Source organism: Protomyctophum parallelum (assembly GCF_964188405.1).
Source record: "Protomyctophum parallelum genome assembly, chromosome: 1".
Taxonomy (NCBI): Eukaryota; Metazoa; Chordata; class Actinopteri; order Myctophiformes; family Myctophidae; genus Protomyctophum; species Protomyctophum parallelum.
The window spans coordinates 5,118,323-5,134,561 of record NC_139697.1 but is presented as its reverse complement, the minus strand read 5'-3'; the positions used below and the strand labels follow the sequence as shown (position 1 = coordinate 5,134,561).

General features: G+C 43.3%; 2 protein-coding genes across 2 annotated transcripts in view; one reads left to right on the top strand and one right to left on the bottom strand.

The window, feature by feature from the left end:
* The window catches only part of LOC310874484 (uncharacterized protein), a 38,000-nt gene that overhangs the window by 6,553 nt on the left and 15,208 nt on the right, over window positions 1–16,239 (bottom strand). Inside the window, exons 4-9 of the mRNA XM_083787300.1 lie at window positions 15,906–15,995; window positions 13,399–13,570; window positions 12,357–12,525; window positions 11,455–11,564; window positions 10,161–10,301; window positions 9,520–9,754 (exon numbers count right to left, since the gene is read on the bottom strand). Coding sequence (XP_083643426.1) covers window positions 9,520–9,754; window positions 10,161–10,301; window positions 11,455–11,564; window positions 12,357–12,525; window positions 13,399–13,570; window positions 15,906–15,995 — 917 coding nt within the window. The remainder of the gene's footprint in view (window positions 1–9,519; window positions 9,755–10,160; window positions 10,302–11,454; window positions 11,565–12,356; window positions 12,526–13,398; window positions 13,571–15,905; window positions 15,996–16,239) is intronic.
* On the top strand, window positions 531–6,041 carry LOC310864953 (uncharacterized protein). The gene is made up of 4 exons (XM_083773834.1): window positions 531–664; window positions 1,806–1,939; window positions 3,158–3,300; window positions 5,382–6,041. The coding sequence occupies exons 1-4, from the start codon at window positions 535–537 to the stop codon at window positions 5,599–5,601; spliced, it is 627 nt and encodes a 208-aa protein (XP_083629960.1). The 5' UTR covers window positions 531–534; the 3' UTR covers window positions 5,602–6,041.

Sequence of the window (16,239 nt, the reverse complement as noted above, 5' to 3'; positions counted from 1 at the left end):
TGGACCCTGTTGTAAACAAGTGTAATGCTTAATTGGGTCGTCCACTCACAGTTGACAGTCTTTGTATTGAGTTTGTGCTTAAAATGTACTGTAAATTCTACAAACTGTTAATAAATATTTCAATCAATCAATCAATCAATGGGGGACCCAGAAATCACAATGTTTGAGAATCACTCTATTATGGTAGCAGATTGTATTTATTTAGCTATGGACCAAATGGGGAGAAAATGCCTTTGTTATTATCCATTTAATTGGCTTTACTCTGTACTTTTTAAACTGTCAATAGAATATAATAGAATAATTAATAATAGAGTAGAAAGGAGAGCTAATGCGCCTCCCGGCCTCGGGGTGTCACTGCTGCATCGGAAAACTGCGCCTGATATTTTCTTTTTTCCTCCAACCCCGTTGTTTACCTTTGACCCTGTCGCTGACGCTTCGTGTCGTGTCGCTATCGTCACATTAACGTGTCGCCACTCGCCAGCCCACTCAGCGTACATAGAGAAGATCGGCGATACACACAACGACAACATGAACATGGAGGAGAAGCTGATCTCCACGGTGTGCGACTTCCCGGAGCTGTACAACATCAACCTCAAGTCCTACAACGACCTCCGAGCCAAGAGCAACGCGTGGTGCAGCGTGGCCAAGGCGACGGGCATGCCGGGTACGGTAGGGCTACCACAGCGTTCACACGCAAGCGACGCCCTGGTGGTGTCGCTTGCCGAAAACAGGGGGAAGAAAAACAAATAGAAAGAAGCGATCGTCTTCAAAGCGACGCGTCGTCGCATCGCGGCCCGTTCCGTCCATTCGCCCCGCTCCATTTGAATCGCTATGCTTCTTCGTCCGTGACTAGTCCGTGCGACGTGCTCGCTCGCAGGGGGGAAACAAAATTGACGATCTTCAAGCTCACAACGTGTAGATCGGCTTCACCCCCCCCCCCCCCCATCTTCTTTCGGCGAGCGACACACCGTTGATCCTTTTTTTTTTCTTTTTTTTTAAGAAAACCTATAGTTTGAGTGATTATATTAGCCTACCGGTACTACTACCATCTTAAATTAAGTGATTGTTTTCACTGTGTGTAAAACTAATTATAGGTTATTACACGTTCACAGCAATGATGCAGTGATTGTGATTTTCGGCGAGCGATACAACAACGTTAAAGACAAGTGAACCCAGCTATGTAGCCTTATTTTGTATAGGCCTGTTTTTTATGCTCCAGTGTGAATGATTGTTATTATTTTAAAGAGATTGCAGATTTTTGATGAATTGAACAATGTGGACCCTGTTGTAAACAAGTGTAATGCTTAATTGGGTCGTCCACTCACAGTTAACAGTCTTTGTATTGAGTTTGTGCTTAAAATGTACTGTCAATTCTACAAACTGTTAATAAATATTTCAATCAATCAATCAAAGATCAGTTGTACAACTAGGCCTATATACTGTAGGATACCTGAAATATGGCAAAGTGGGGAACGGGGACCACCCTGTAACTTTGCTTCCAGCTAAATCAGTTATTAGACAGACTATAATCAAAATCAGCTGTTTGAAAAAGATGTTCTGAGCTTGCAGACCTGCTATTTAAAATGGAAGAATTTAAAGACACAAATCTTGTATGGGGGTCCCTGGTCACAAAAAACAAACAAAAAAAACACTAGTCTCATTCCTGTTCATTTGCACAATTTTTCAAAAATAGCTCATCGCGTGATGAGCTTGTATATATGCTATTTTTGAATAGCCAAATTTAAGTAATAGTTACAGTGGTTACAATCCTGGTCCTGGTCTTAATGGGGTGTTTGTCTTTGCAGAAGACAAGTGCAAGAAAAAGTGGAAGAACTTGCGGGACACATACAGGAGAGAGGTCAAGCGCACCGGGGCCAACGGAGGCCCCAACAAATGGAAACACAGCTCCTTGCTGAGCTTCCTGGACCCTTTCATGAAGGCAAGCATTAATAGACCAATTATTTGTTTACAAACGTTGAGGCTGGACACTCATGTAATCAATTCCCAACAGATCCCCAAATCTGTTGTTTTGGGGAGCACTTGTTTCAGTCCATTAAACCCTTCTCTTCAGTGTTGTCTGAGGACTATATTGGCACCTCTGCGTCTTTCTTGACTATACCTCCACATATATTAATGTGGGACGTCCTCGTGACCGATGTCTGGGTGTTGTTTGGTTCCCACAGCACTAGTTTGCTGGCACCCAGGATGCTGCTATTTTCTGGCTCACCCGTGGCATTCCATCATACAGATTATTGTTGGTAACATGTGTACTCTTGCTGATGTCAAGTACTGCACGCAGCATTCTGGTGTAGCACCCATCTAGAGACTTCTGCAGGGTTGGCTTCAGGGTCCAGCATTCACCATATACTGTATACTTCATCGCATAACTGTATTGCGTCACGGCAGAGCACAGCTGATATACAAGCTCACGTTGCATTGCGGATGAGACCGTTGTGATCTCAGAGGTCTGCACTGATCTCGGCTGTACTCTGTGCACAAGACACCTTCGCGGGATGTTGCACAAAAGGCTTGATGGGCTGCAGCTGCGTGTAAATAGACTTACACGCAAAGCTACACGTTAAAGATGTTAAAGATGGAGTGCTGTGATCTTATCTTTGAACTTTGACACCAGGTGTGGTTAGAATATTGAAATATGTCTTCCCCGTGTATTTTTTTGGCTTCTTCCTGAAAGCTGAAAGCCTCGTCAGCGTTGTGTATCATATACAACGCTGATGAAGGCGCTCCTTCCTCAAGGCCCTGAGAACCACCATCCTAGTATCGGATCGTCAAGGCCTATTCATAGTCTGGATTTTCGGTGATGAGGTGACCACCGCTCCGGTGATGAGCTGACCACCGGAGCTGAAATAACGTTGAGCGGTGGTGAGTAAAAACAGAGAGAAGGGCTGGAGCGGTGGCGGTGGTTTGCTCTTCACCGCGGCTCGTGACGTCATGTTGTAGTTCGGTGGTCACCCCACCACCGTAAATCCAGACTATGTATGAGCCTTACCTCGGTATCGACCTATACACAAGTTATGGGTATCAGAATCGGGTATCGGGAAGGGAAAACTGTCATCAGTACATCTCTATACTTTAGGATAATATATACTTTATGCACCACTGGTGGTGAGATGTGTGTTTGCTGTTCCTCCCTGTGAAGGAGCTGGCCGCCGGGGGAACCATGGAGGACGGCTTCCCCCCCCACTGCTCCCCCGTCTCCCCGCAGTCAGGCTCCGACCAGGAGCAGACCCCACCACTGCTGCAGGCCGCTCCCAATGCCGCCCCCCGCAGGACACTCAGGAAGTACGTCCCATTTAACCCATTCTGACCTGAGATCAGATTCATACGAGGTTTCCGCCGGACACACACTGGTCTGATCATGAACCCATTCTGACCTGAGATCAGATTCTAGAAATGTCAGTCGCTCTTCGATTTTTCAAAAAATAGCAGACCTACAAGCTCGTATCGCGCCACTCGGTGGCGCGATATGAGCTTGTAGATCTGCTATTTTTCAATAGCTAAAGCATAACATGATGCCAACACCAAAATGGGTGCCCGGTCAGAATGGGTTTTAAATGGGCAATCTACAACAAATGGCTGATCTACAAGATCACCACTACATGTTGCAGTGCAACGCGTTGTGAGCTTAAAGGACAACTTTAGTTTTTTTCAACCAAGGTTCATGTTTTAGGTTGTTATTAGAGAAACTAAAAGGTGAGTGTTCATTTTCTTTCATTTGCTGCTTTCTTTCGTTTTAGGGATTTTAGCTCTTTTTGACAGGGGGGCGGGGGCATTCGAGCATGGGGCTAAATATGTATTCTTTTACCAAATTTGATGGTGATTTATTTATTTATTATTTACTATAGTCCTAATAAACCCCAGGAAATTACATCTGGCCACAGAAGATCACAGGATCTACTGAATGTGAAGGTAGCCTACTGGGGGAAGGCTTATACTGTGTGTATAGGCTCAATATGTCAGTTTGTCACATTCAATAGATCCTGTGATCTTTTCTGGCCAGATGTAATTTCTTGGGGTTTATTAGGACTATAGTAAATAATAAAATAATAAATCGCCATAATATTTTGTAAAAAAAATACACATTTAGCCCCATGCTCGAATGCCCCCGCCCCCCTGTCAAAAACCGCTAAAATCCCCAAAACGAAAGAAAGCAGCAAATGAAAGAAAATTAACACTCACCTTTTAGTTTCTCTAATAACCTAAAACATGAACCTTGGTTGAAAAAAACTAAAGTTGTCCTTTAATGATCTGCTATTTCTGCAAATAATTTGTTTTTGAAAGTATAAAATTATTAAATATATTGGTAATACTACATTATTAAAAAAAAAAGTCAATCATTAATGTTTAAGGGTGGTAAAAGTGTGTTTGAAAATGTATTTTCTGTTTACTATATAGCTGGAGAAACAGGGAGACCCAGGGCCCATTTAGACTGCAGTCACATCCAGTCAAATCGGATTTATATCTCAAATCTGATATTTTGATAGACCACCCCCCTTTCCCCTCTTTCCTTTTTCTTTCATGTCCGTTGACTGAACTACTCGATCAGATGTTGTCTTTCATGTTTACATTTCTTCACTTTATTATTATTGTTATTATTTATGATTACTATTTTTTTCTCTCCAAATGTGTAACCTCGCATCACCAGGCTTTCCACCGCCTCGGAGGAAAGCCTGGTCTCTGTTTCAAAAGTCTGTATGATCCGGGCTGGGGCCGGATGATGTGGTTACGTCATTTTGTAGTCGCCAGACAGGATGAACAGGCGGCGGAAACTTCCTTTTCCCTCTCAATAAAAGCTCTCTTAAGCGAGAGCTTTTATTGAGAGGGAAAAGGAAGTTGTCGCCGCCTGTTCATCCTGTTTGTTGTAGGCAAACCATTGCCTACAACATGACGTAAGCATATCATCCGGCTCCAGCCCGGATCATATACCGAAATGAAATGGTGCCCAGGCTACCAAATGTGTTACCTTTAATGTCGTTGCTGTCTCTTTGGGGAGACAATGTGAATTTTGTACTGAGAACCTAATGATGCTATGCTGTGTTTGTGTATCAAATGTATTGTTTACCCCGACAATGTTTGGCCCGACCGTTCACACTGCATTTGCAAGTGACCAGATCGGATCTGTCACAGATCTGTGTTCAGACTGGCAGCCAAATGCAACCTGAATCAGATCTGTGCCACATCCAGATTGGAATCCGATGTGTTTAAATAAGTCTAAACAGTTAGTTAATTTAAGCTAGTGTGTACTATTTGTCATATTCAACCAGGAATATAATTACATTTGATATAAAAAAAAAACACTTTAATCGTTATTTGTATGACAATTAATCGTCAACTACAATGTCCAAATGGCTCCACCCACCCAGGAAGGCGGAGCGAGGAGGAGGAGGCGGGTCCAACTCGGACGAGTGGTTTGAGGAGTACGCCATGTCGGTGTTGAACAAGCAGCCGGACGCTGAGGAGTCCTTCCTGCTCAGCCTGGCGCCCATGCTGAAGGCGCTGCCCCCCGAAAAGAGAAGCCTGGCCAAGATAGAACTATTGACCGTGCTGCACAAGCTACAGTTCACCCCTGAACCCACCACTTGAGGGCTACAGTTCACCCTTGAACCCACTGCTTGAGGGCTACAGTTCACCCCTGAACACACAGCTTTACACCTCATCTACACTGCCAGCGATGCCAGCGAGCGAACGATGAAATCTCAATAGAGATACACGTTTTTCAATAAGATTGTCCAGATGTACTGCGAGCGACAACGTGCCGTGCAGCGTCGTCGTCCACCCCTCCTATATTCGCTCGCAGAGACGAGGTTTCACGGCCCCCAAACACTGGTTGAGATCTATACGCTACTATTTATTGGTTATTTGATTGGTTCAGGCTATGTCTCAACGCAATGACCGACGCTCCATATCCGGACCTTCGCGTGATATTGCCGTCGGAATGCTCGCTCCTTGCCTGTATAGATGAGTTGTGAGGGCTACAGTTCACCCCTGAACCCAGCGCTTGAGGGCATTAGATCACCCCTGAACCCAGCGCTTGAGGGCATTAGATCACCCCTGAACCCAGCGCTTGAGGGCATTAGATCACCCCTGAACCCAGCGCTCGAGGGCATTAGATCACCCCTGAACCCAGCGCTCGAGGAGCTGTTGAGGGCGTGGTCACACCACACTGTAAGGGGCGGATGCTGCCAATGCATTTAGATGAGAATGGATAGGGTTGGCACAATTATTACGTAGTCGTCTAATCGCAATTATTTGAGATAAAAAATAAGTAAAAGACGCTCCTTTCTAATTGAGAAGCCTTGGCAGAATAAAAGTTGAGTGTGACTAAAAGGAGTATTTTACCCCTAAAAAGAATCTGTGAATTCATGGGGAATTGTGATTGTCGTATGCCTTTACGGCGATGGTTTTCCACCTATTTTAATTTCAACGATCCCCTATAACTCTGAGAGAGTACAAATGGAACCAAATTAACCCTCACAGGTTAATTTGGTTCCATTTGTACACTTTCAGAGTTACAGCAGACCTGTAAAGGTTTAAGATGTTGCACCAGTTTGTTGTGAAGCCAGATATATCGGTTGGATTGTTACATCTGGGCGATTATTTTACTGTATTTTTTACGACATCGGTATCGTTAATTTGGCAGTTGATGTGTCCTGATTTTCAGCCACTTTAAACCTGACATTCCAGTTTTGATCAACTGGATATATGTGAAAATCTTCACAAAAAAAAAGAGGAAAAAGGAAAATGCTAATTGTTGTGACGCTAGCTATTTTGGAATTTTCTAGCTTTAATCAAATGCAAGTTAAAGGAGAATTGCACCCCTAAAATCACTTTTAGGGGTGCAAGCTTTGAAGTGAAGCTTTGAATTCACAGGGTTATTTTTGTTGCATTCTCTTATGGCAGTGGTTCTCAGGGACTCCCCATAACTCTGGAGAGTGTACCGTTCCTTTACGGTGAATGAACAATCCACAAAGAAAATACCTGAGATCAGATTCATACGAGGTTTCCGCCGGACACACACTGGTCTGATTAACCCATTCTGACCTGAGATCAGATTCTAAAAATGTCAGTCGTTCTTCGATTTTTCAAAAAATAGCAGACCTACAAGCTCGTATCGCGCCACTCGGTGGCGCGATATGAGCTTGTAGATCTGCTATTTTTCAATAGCTAAAGCATAACATGATGCTGACACCAAAATGGGTGCCCGTTCAGAATGGGTTAATTGAAGTCAATTAAGCCAGGATTACACAAAAGCTAAACTATCAAAAATAAGTTTTAAGCTCCAGAGTGTAATCAAAGTGTCTGTCTGGTATCCAGTCGTTATCCCCAAATGTTGCATTTTCACAGATTTCTTTATTGTATAGAACTGAGCTCGTGTTCATGCAGGTTTTGGTGCGAAGTGAATAAAAAAGTTACTTTTGCATATCATTTTATTTTATTCTTTAAGAAATTAGGATACGACTCCATAGAAGTCACTTGGATTATACTCTGAGAGCTGTGTTTGGGTTTATAAAGTGATTTGTAAATGGATTTGCTGTTATTGTTTTGCACAACGAGATCTTCATGTCAGGGTTTCACAGGATGATGTGGACCTCTGACCCCAGAGTTTGACCTCTGACCCCAGAGTTTGACCTCTGACCCCAGAGTTTGAGGTGTCACACATATTTCCTGTGTCTGTAATTTACAGAGTCCGGCTCCGATGACGATTTTATTTATTTATTTGAGATTTTTATTTATTTTTATTCTTCTCTGGGGCTGTAAACTAAACCTAGACCAGTGGTTCTCAACCTTTTCAGGCTTATTGAACCCCCAAAATAATCATATTTGAACTGGGGAACCTCAACCCGACAAGTATTGTAGGAGTTGAGCCATTACATTTAGTTTCAGTTCCAAATATGGTGAAAATATAGCCAAGCTGGTAGAGAGGCTATTTGCTAAATGTTTATATTATTTGACAATTCAGACCTTTTTCATTTAGTATTAAAAAACGTTCTTAAATATTCACTTTACTGTTATCTGGGAACCCCGCAAAATATTGTCCCGGGTTTAGAACCACTGTCTGTCCTAGACCATCGATTATTAATGTTTTGTCACGTAATTATAAAAGAAATGGCACCATTTTGAATTCAATTTGAACAATAATTGATATCAAAGGTTAAAAATGAGAACACATCAGCTGCATAATTGCAGATACAGAAGAAAAATGTAACAATGACTGATATAATTCATATCGGTCGGCTACAGCTGAATTACAAGTCAGATGTTTAGTGTTTACGATACCAGTGAGCTGTGTTATGGACAATGAACACAGGAATGGACTCATACCAAAGCTCACTGCAAACAGAAAAGAAGACAGTTCTTTCCAATTTGTACATTTGAGTTGTTTTCTGTCTTTATGTGGATTATTTTCTTGTGTATATTTTCAATTTGTACAAGGTGCAGACTAACTTCCTTCCAGGTTCATACAATGACAATGGGAAGTGAAATAGCTAGTGTAATGGTTTAAAGTGTGTTTACATTTTTTGGGGGGGAAAGAAATACTAAACCGGTATCTTTCCAAATAAAAACTTTGACTGCCATGTTTGAAACAATGCTCACACAACTCTTCTACTTTACTTGAGTTAAGTACCCCGATTTGTATTAGTTGTATTAGCATTAATTTGACTCTTTTGGGGCAGCGTTGGACTAAACTAAGGTTAGAGGACATTGTGCACATTGTTGTGCTTGTACATCAGTTATTTATATTATAATATAACCCCTAAAATGACTTTTCCCTGTCTATGAAGCTTTGAATTCACAGGGAGTGTACAAATAGAACCAAATGGACACTTAAAATGAATAAAAAGCCTGCAGTTTCTATTAGATGGATGATGTCACTGGTAGACAGGTTTCTGAAATGTCCAACAGCCATCCTCTGAGATACGGACCAAGTAGACAAAAATGGTACCATATTATTATAATGAGCATAAGTGAGGACCAATTATATGAAGATACATTGAAAAATAAATCTTCAAAGTACTGGAAAATGTTGCTATTGGTTTGGGGTATCTAGTACGACAGTACGATGCATCCCGAGCGCCTCCCTACGAACTACGGTCCTCGCTGCACGTCCAACTGGGAGGACACCCTGTGGCAGACCAGATGGGAGGATTACATCTCCACACTGGCCTGGGAACGCCTCGGGATGCCCCAGGAGGAAGGGTGCCGTGTCATTAGTCAGAAGGTTCATTGTTCCGAAATTACTATCCCTATCTCTAACCCTAACCTAAACCTAACCGCAAGCACGGGAGCAAACCTAAACCTAACCGCAAGCACGGGAGCAGTGCATGTTCGGACTAACGGGACTTCGGATCTATGGGTAGTTCCCGGAGGAAGTTGCTAATGTTACTCTGGGAAAGGGATGTCTGGAAATCTCTGTTGGAACTGTTACCCACCCCGACCCGACTCTGGATAAGCGGTTATGGATGGATGGATGGATGGATGGATGGATGGATCAGTACTTACAGGTTTTTGCGTGTATGTCCGTCCACCTGCCCATAGCGTAGAAGTCAATCTGCTCAGTGCTGCTCTGGTCTCTGACCGCCAGAAGAGGGGTTTCCTCATAGGTATGATCTCTGACAGCCAGACGAGGGGTTTCCTCATAGGTATGCTCCATGGGGGGCTCCACGCTCCAGTAGGAGCCGGGCTCTCCCCTGGCTCCCTGGCCTCCTGGTCTCTGCAGGAGCTCTGACAACACGTCCTGTCGGCAGTGAAGGGAAAAAAGGTACAAAATACTCAACTATATTGATCTAAGGATCATTTTTAGGTACTTTTTCTTTACTTGTGCATGTCCATTTTTCAATGCCACGGCATCTCATTACAATTATTTAAAAAACACACGTTATGGTTATACTAAATAGCAGATCTACAATCAACATCTCGCATCCAACGCATTGTGAAGCTTGTAGAATGTAGATTTTATTTTGTGAAATGGTCTGGAACATTCTGCACAAGTACATTTACTTTAGCTAATTTAAGTATATTTGATGCAATGACAGTATACGCTTGTACTGTCTTTGACTCAAATAAAATGATTCAGTGTATCTCTACATGGTGGTATTGCGACTATTTATTTAATTATTATAAGTAAAAACAAATGTCAGTACGTGTTGGGGTGCTGGCTGGCGGGCCAGTGCTGTTGGCACGTTGACATAGGGGGAGGAGTCAACGTGAGCCCGGGTGCGAGGACGTTTGTTGACCCGGGCATATTCAGCACCTGCTGGCCCATGGTGGACTGGAAACACCTCCTGGGAACAACAACAACAACAACAATAATAAGAAAGAAAAGAAAATGTAATAGGACAATTAACAATATCAGTCACCAGAAGCAGGGACGTGTGTTTTCAATTAGACTAACTTAGGAGCTTGAAGTTAAATCATGTCTGATAATTCATATCGAACATCTTGTCACGTACAGTGCGCTCCGATCGCTCCGTCCTTATTTACGTTTTGGACTATAATGGCCGCCCCAATGCATTTTCCAAGTCACATGGTTTGACACAACATTTTTGTTGTACGGCTTTCGGCTGTGTTCCGACTGCCCCCACCCTTAGAGTATATATTTATAGAGAAGGCACCCAGAGGAAATCTTGAGGCGAAATGGACATAGTGGCCGAATGAAGGTATTGCAGCCTGGCCCCAAACACATGAACGCGCTGTCCGTTGACTATCATTGTACACGTTCACGACGGACGACGCTCGTGCGCGTTCAACGGCAGCGCGTTCATGTGTTTGGGGCCACTCACCATTGCAATCCGTCCCAGAATGCACTCTGTTCCTACCAGGAAGGAGGAGTGAAATCGCCTCATGCGCTTTTGAGCAACTCAATGCAAGTGGATGGAAGGAGAACTCGGGTGTCTTCTCTATAGATATATATACTCTATGCCCCCACCCCCTCATACAACACAAATGTTGTGTCAAACCATGTGACTCCCATTGGAAATGCATTGTGAGCTTGCATCAGTCAATAAGTCTCATGCATCAGCTATACATCAATCTGTTGCGAAGGTGTGAGTCAGGCCTTAAGGGCAGTCCATACTGTCTCCAACCACTGAACTTTTCGTCGGAAAGACCAGACTTAAATTAAGTGAAGTAGAGTTTGGCGAGTCACAACATCTGGGAGTGCAGCTTTCAGAACAGAAATTCGGAGGAATGCGTTTCAGAAGTTGCGAGTGACGTCATGTTGTAGTTGTACCGGAGCTTTCCGACGAAAAGGTCGGAGACAGTATGAACTGCCCTTTAGGCTTCACTCACACCTTTTTACCATTTATTTATTTGTCTTTTGAAAATGGTATGTTGTTTTTTTTGTTTTTAAGGAATTGTTCTGAAAAGTTTGTAGGAATGTGTCATTTGTTTATTTATTTATTTGTGGGTTTTCTTTTTTTTCTATTTCAGTCTTGCCTCTGGATTGTCCGGCGGTGCTGTAGCATCTCCCACATGGTTTTCAGGTAGTGAGCAGGATTTCCTCAGCAGCTTCTTGACCACAGCATACTCTGGGACTGGGTTGGAGTCTGGGAGGACGGACTGGGCAAGGTTACTATCATAGTGAACTAAAACAATGGTTCCCAATAACTCTCAAGCCCCCTTTTCCACCGGGGTTGAACCAGTTCGGTTCAAGTTGAGTGTTACTTTCCCCTTAAAATAAATCGGTCCAGAACCCTAAAAGTTAAAGGACCACTTCACCACTTTTCAACCTATCTTCATATAATAGGTCCTCACTAATAATCATGATAAAATGGTACGATTTTTTTCTACTCAGCCTGTCTCATAAGAGGGCAGTTTAGAAACCGTCTTCCAGTGACATCATCATTTGGCAGATTTTTTTTTAAACAAGATTTTTTTTACAAACATTTTTAGATTTTCATTATCGTGAGAACGATGGCTTCCATTTTCGCATTGCAACTTTTCAGGACTAGAAAGCCTGCAGTTTTTATTAGCTTGTATTCCCCATCGATGATGTCACTGGAAGACGGTTTCTGAACTGCCCACAGCCCTCCTATGAGACACAGACAGAGTAGAAAAAAATCGCGCCATTTTTTCATGATTATTAGTGAGGACCTATTATATGAAGATAGGTTGAAAAGTGGTGAAGTGGTCCTTTAATTTAGGAACTGGAACCAAACTGGAACAAAAAAAATGGACGCCGGTTCCGTGAAGCATGAAAGCACCAAGGTTCCAAGAATCTAGAACGGAACCAGTTCTAGAACCAAAGTTATTTTGGTGGAAAAGGGGCCTCAGAGTATACAAATGGAACCACCTGAAACCCGCCTCCCCCCCCCCCATAAGCTAAGACCTATACTGACCGTGGACTGCAGTGGCAGGGGGCGGGGCTTCAAGTTCCAGCACTGTATCGGGAACGACATGTGTGTCACTGTCTGGCGACGCCGACGGCGTCCGTTGGTTCTGTTCACACGGATGTGTCACGCTGACACTAAGCGCGTCGTCTAGTTCCTCGTCGACAATACCTCCAGACTGAGGGAGAGATTGCAAAGACGTGTGTTGTTGGTAAAACATATTAACCCATGCATTCTGACCTGAGATCAGATTCATACGAGGTTTCCACTGGACACACACTGGTCTGATTAAACCCATTCTGACCTGAGATCAGATTCTAAAAAAATGTCAGTCGTTCTTCGAATTTTCAAAAATAGCAGACCTACAAGCTCGTATCGCGCCACTCGGTGGCGCGATATGAGCTTGTAGATCTGCTATTTTTCAATAGATAAAGCATAACATGATGCTAACACCAAAATGGGTGCCCGGTCAGAATGGGTTAATGAATGTTCAATCAAATTAAATTATCATTGATTCTTGGTAAACACATGGTAAATTCACCCATTTGCACACACGCGTGCATGCACCCACCCACGAACGCACACACACACGCACACATTCCCTCAGTAAGGTCAATGCACATGCACTTTCAAGGTGAGAGTTTATGACATAGTAATCTCCAGAAAAGAGATTACATATTTGGGCTGTATTCTTGACAAACCACCTCCTGGTCCAACATCCCAATGTAATTATTTTAGACTATAAAGCTTCATTCAAACCTGCCTAAACAAATACATTTGACTACTTCTCAGCCTGGGGCCCATAACCCACCTTTTGTCAACCCATTTTGCTAGCCCTGACTCCTTCCCTCAAAAAATTGCACATCACTGGCATCCTTTAAAACAGGCCTGAGAATCCACCTGTCAACAGGCCTAAGGGAAAGGAAAATTAATCACTTCTCCCTTAGACGGAGATCTCCATCAACAGCGATAAAGTGCTGGATTAGACTTGACAGAGATCTCCGTCATGGGCAGGGACTGTTTGATCTGAGACAGATTCAAAAAATGTCACCTGGTGAGAGTAGGGCTCAGTGAGCATCTCGTCGAACGGACCCACAGGATGTTGGCGATAGTGAGTGATGAGCGCCTCCAGGTCGCTGTGGCGACTGTCCTCCCCAGCGATGAGATAGTTTCCCGTGGCGACCTCCTCCTCGATGATGAAATGACGACACCTGTCCCTCCCTCTGTGGTGAAAATAATAGCCAGAAGTATTACTTGTTCAATCAATACATCATATCTCTGCTGTCTGGCAGAAACCACCTACTGTAACTGTGAAGTTGGCCGACCGACCAAGGCTCCAAAAGGACAGCAGAGTCCTTTTAGGGTTTTTTATTCACCTTTCCAGTCCCGTGCAGATTATGGTACAGTGCGGCCTCGGCAAAGACAATGATGAAAAACAAGATTTGGCCAAAATAACAGATGTACAAACATAAACACACTTGAAGACAACACTGAACAACACCTAAAACAAGGAGAAGCTGTAACAGGCCATAATACCCTTACTTTCCAAAGGGCCCTGGCAGCTCTCACTTAGGCTGTTACCTGTGTGTCAACCAAGGTCTAACTAACACACATCAGCTGCGGTCTCCCCTTTATAGGAGAGAGACATACCAAACTGTATCACAGCAAATTGGCAATTCAATTAACTCACCATAAGCATACAAAGGCCAATGAGTTAACACACCATTACTGAAGGTTTTAACCTGAACTTAAACATGACATTCCGGACGTCCATTCATACACAAACTATAGTTTGGTTTTAAATGAGATTGCTCTCGAATCAAACACCCCTCCTCCTCTGCAGCACTTGGCACCTTCCCAGTCAACAGGAATGCCACTGCAGAGGGAGAGGTGACCCACAATCAATTCAACTTCACATCAATAAATACATTTAAAACAATTAGTATCCTTCAGCAATGCATTTCAGTTACAGTATCAATAAATAGAACATACACTCTACAACTTGAACCGCCACTTCCAAGCCGGCTAATTGATGATAATGAATTGGAAGCAGGTGTAGTAAAGTTTATGCCATGTCCCCAATCATTGTCTGTGTATAGGGCACGGGCTGCCCCGTGACAGTAAAGACAGTAAAACGTTTTCAGGAAATACAAGTAAAAACATCATGTGGAGTTCTAACCAACTGTGTTCAGTGAAGGGTGTTCAATAGCACTAATGTATGAAGAAAACAAAATCAAAAACCTGAAAAATGGAGTTAGCTTGTTTCTGCCGGCCGCGACAATAATGCAGTTTTGTAGGCTATACCGGTATGTATTTGTTTATCAGGGACAATGGACAGGTAAATGACAAGCAGTCTTATTGGAAATAAATTGGGCCTCTTCTTTACTTCCTTCACATGTGTTACCATTACCAATGATACCTAATAGAGCCCCGAAGTCTGACGTCACTTTCAGTAGAGGGCGTCAGTCCCCAGGTTCATGTATTTGTTTATTTGCATTGAAATCGCCATAGGAGGATTTTTAGATCGCTTCATATAAGAACTGTGTTTGAAAAATGAACATGTCACCCCGGCCGCTTCACTCATATGGATATGAAGAATCAACTGACTGAGAGAAAACGCTAATGTTACTGCTGCTGAATTAGTTAGATTTTCGCTAGAAGCAGACTGTATCATATATGAGTGACTGACTGTTGCAAACGATACAGAGACCCCTCCCTGACAATAACGCCGAGACAGCTTGTTTATTTTTGGACCACAACGCTTATAGTAGACGATATTAAGATCATGTTATTCTCCATAGAGAAATTATTTCCGCGAACCAGGGGAATCGAAGGGATGAGCGAGTTACATCAGGACTTCGGTGCTCTATGATGGCTGTGTTCAGTGTGGTCGGCCCAGGGTGGTCCAGTGTGGTCCACATGGTTCCTTAGGGGGTTCCAAATGGCCCCTTACGGGTGTGTAACTCTGAGAGTGTACAAATGGAACCAAATGGCGCCTGATTAACAGAGCCAGATGCAGCCCCTGCTGCCAACTATTGCCCGTTAATTGCTCCAGCAGCCAAGCTGTGTTGTACAGCATAGACAGGTACTGTATATCTATGGTCTACAGTATACCTGCTATGATTTCTGAAATTATTTAAATTCATGATGTGAGTACAGTAGCCTATCAATGCTTGTAAGGCACGCAACATGATGTGGGCATGTTAATTATGTTTAAGTGAACTGTACATTTTAGCTCCCAAATGCACACAAATATAATGTAAAGAGTGCTTAAAACCCATTCTGACCGGGCACCCATTTTGGTGTCGGCATCATGTTATGCTTTAGCTATTGAAAAATAGCAGATCTACAAGCTCATATCGCGCCACCGAGTGGCGCGATACGAGCTTGTAGGTCTGCTATTTTTGAAAAATCGAAGAACGACTGACATTTTTAGAATCTGATCTCAGGTCAGAATGGGTTAATCAGACCAGTGTGTTGTCCAGTGGAACCCTCGTATGAATCTGATCTCAGGTCAGAATGGGTTTAAAGAATGTGTGCGCGTCACTGCGTGTATACCTGTATGACAGAACAAAGCCGATCTTGGATTCGCTGAGTCTGAGCAGGAAGCAGCCTTGTGGTTTCCCCTTTAGCATGTCCTCCGCCTCCCTGTGAGAGGAACACAACACGCGTGACCTTCAATCTACAATGTGTCACAATGTGTCACAATGTTGAAATACAGAGATATGAGGTTGTTTATTTTTGGTGGTTATTTAGGAACACACACACACACGCACACACACACACACACACGCACACGCACACGCACACGCACACGCACACACACACACACACACACACACACACACACACACACACACACACACACACACACACACACACACACACTATA

Coding starts and splice junctions, on each gene's coding strand:
- LOC310864953 (XM_083773834.1), top strand. CDS start 535: ATGGAGGAGAAGCTGATCTCCACGGTGTGCGACTTCCCGGAGCTGTAC. Junction 1,940..3,157: donor TCCTGGACCCTTTCATGAAG/GCAAGCATTAAT, acceptor CTCCCTGTGAAG/GAGCTGGCCGCCGGGGGAAC. Junction 3,301..5,381: donor CCCCGCAGGACACTCAGGAA/GTACGTCCCATT, acceptor CCACCCACCCAG/GAAGGCGGAGCGAGGAGGAG.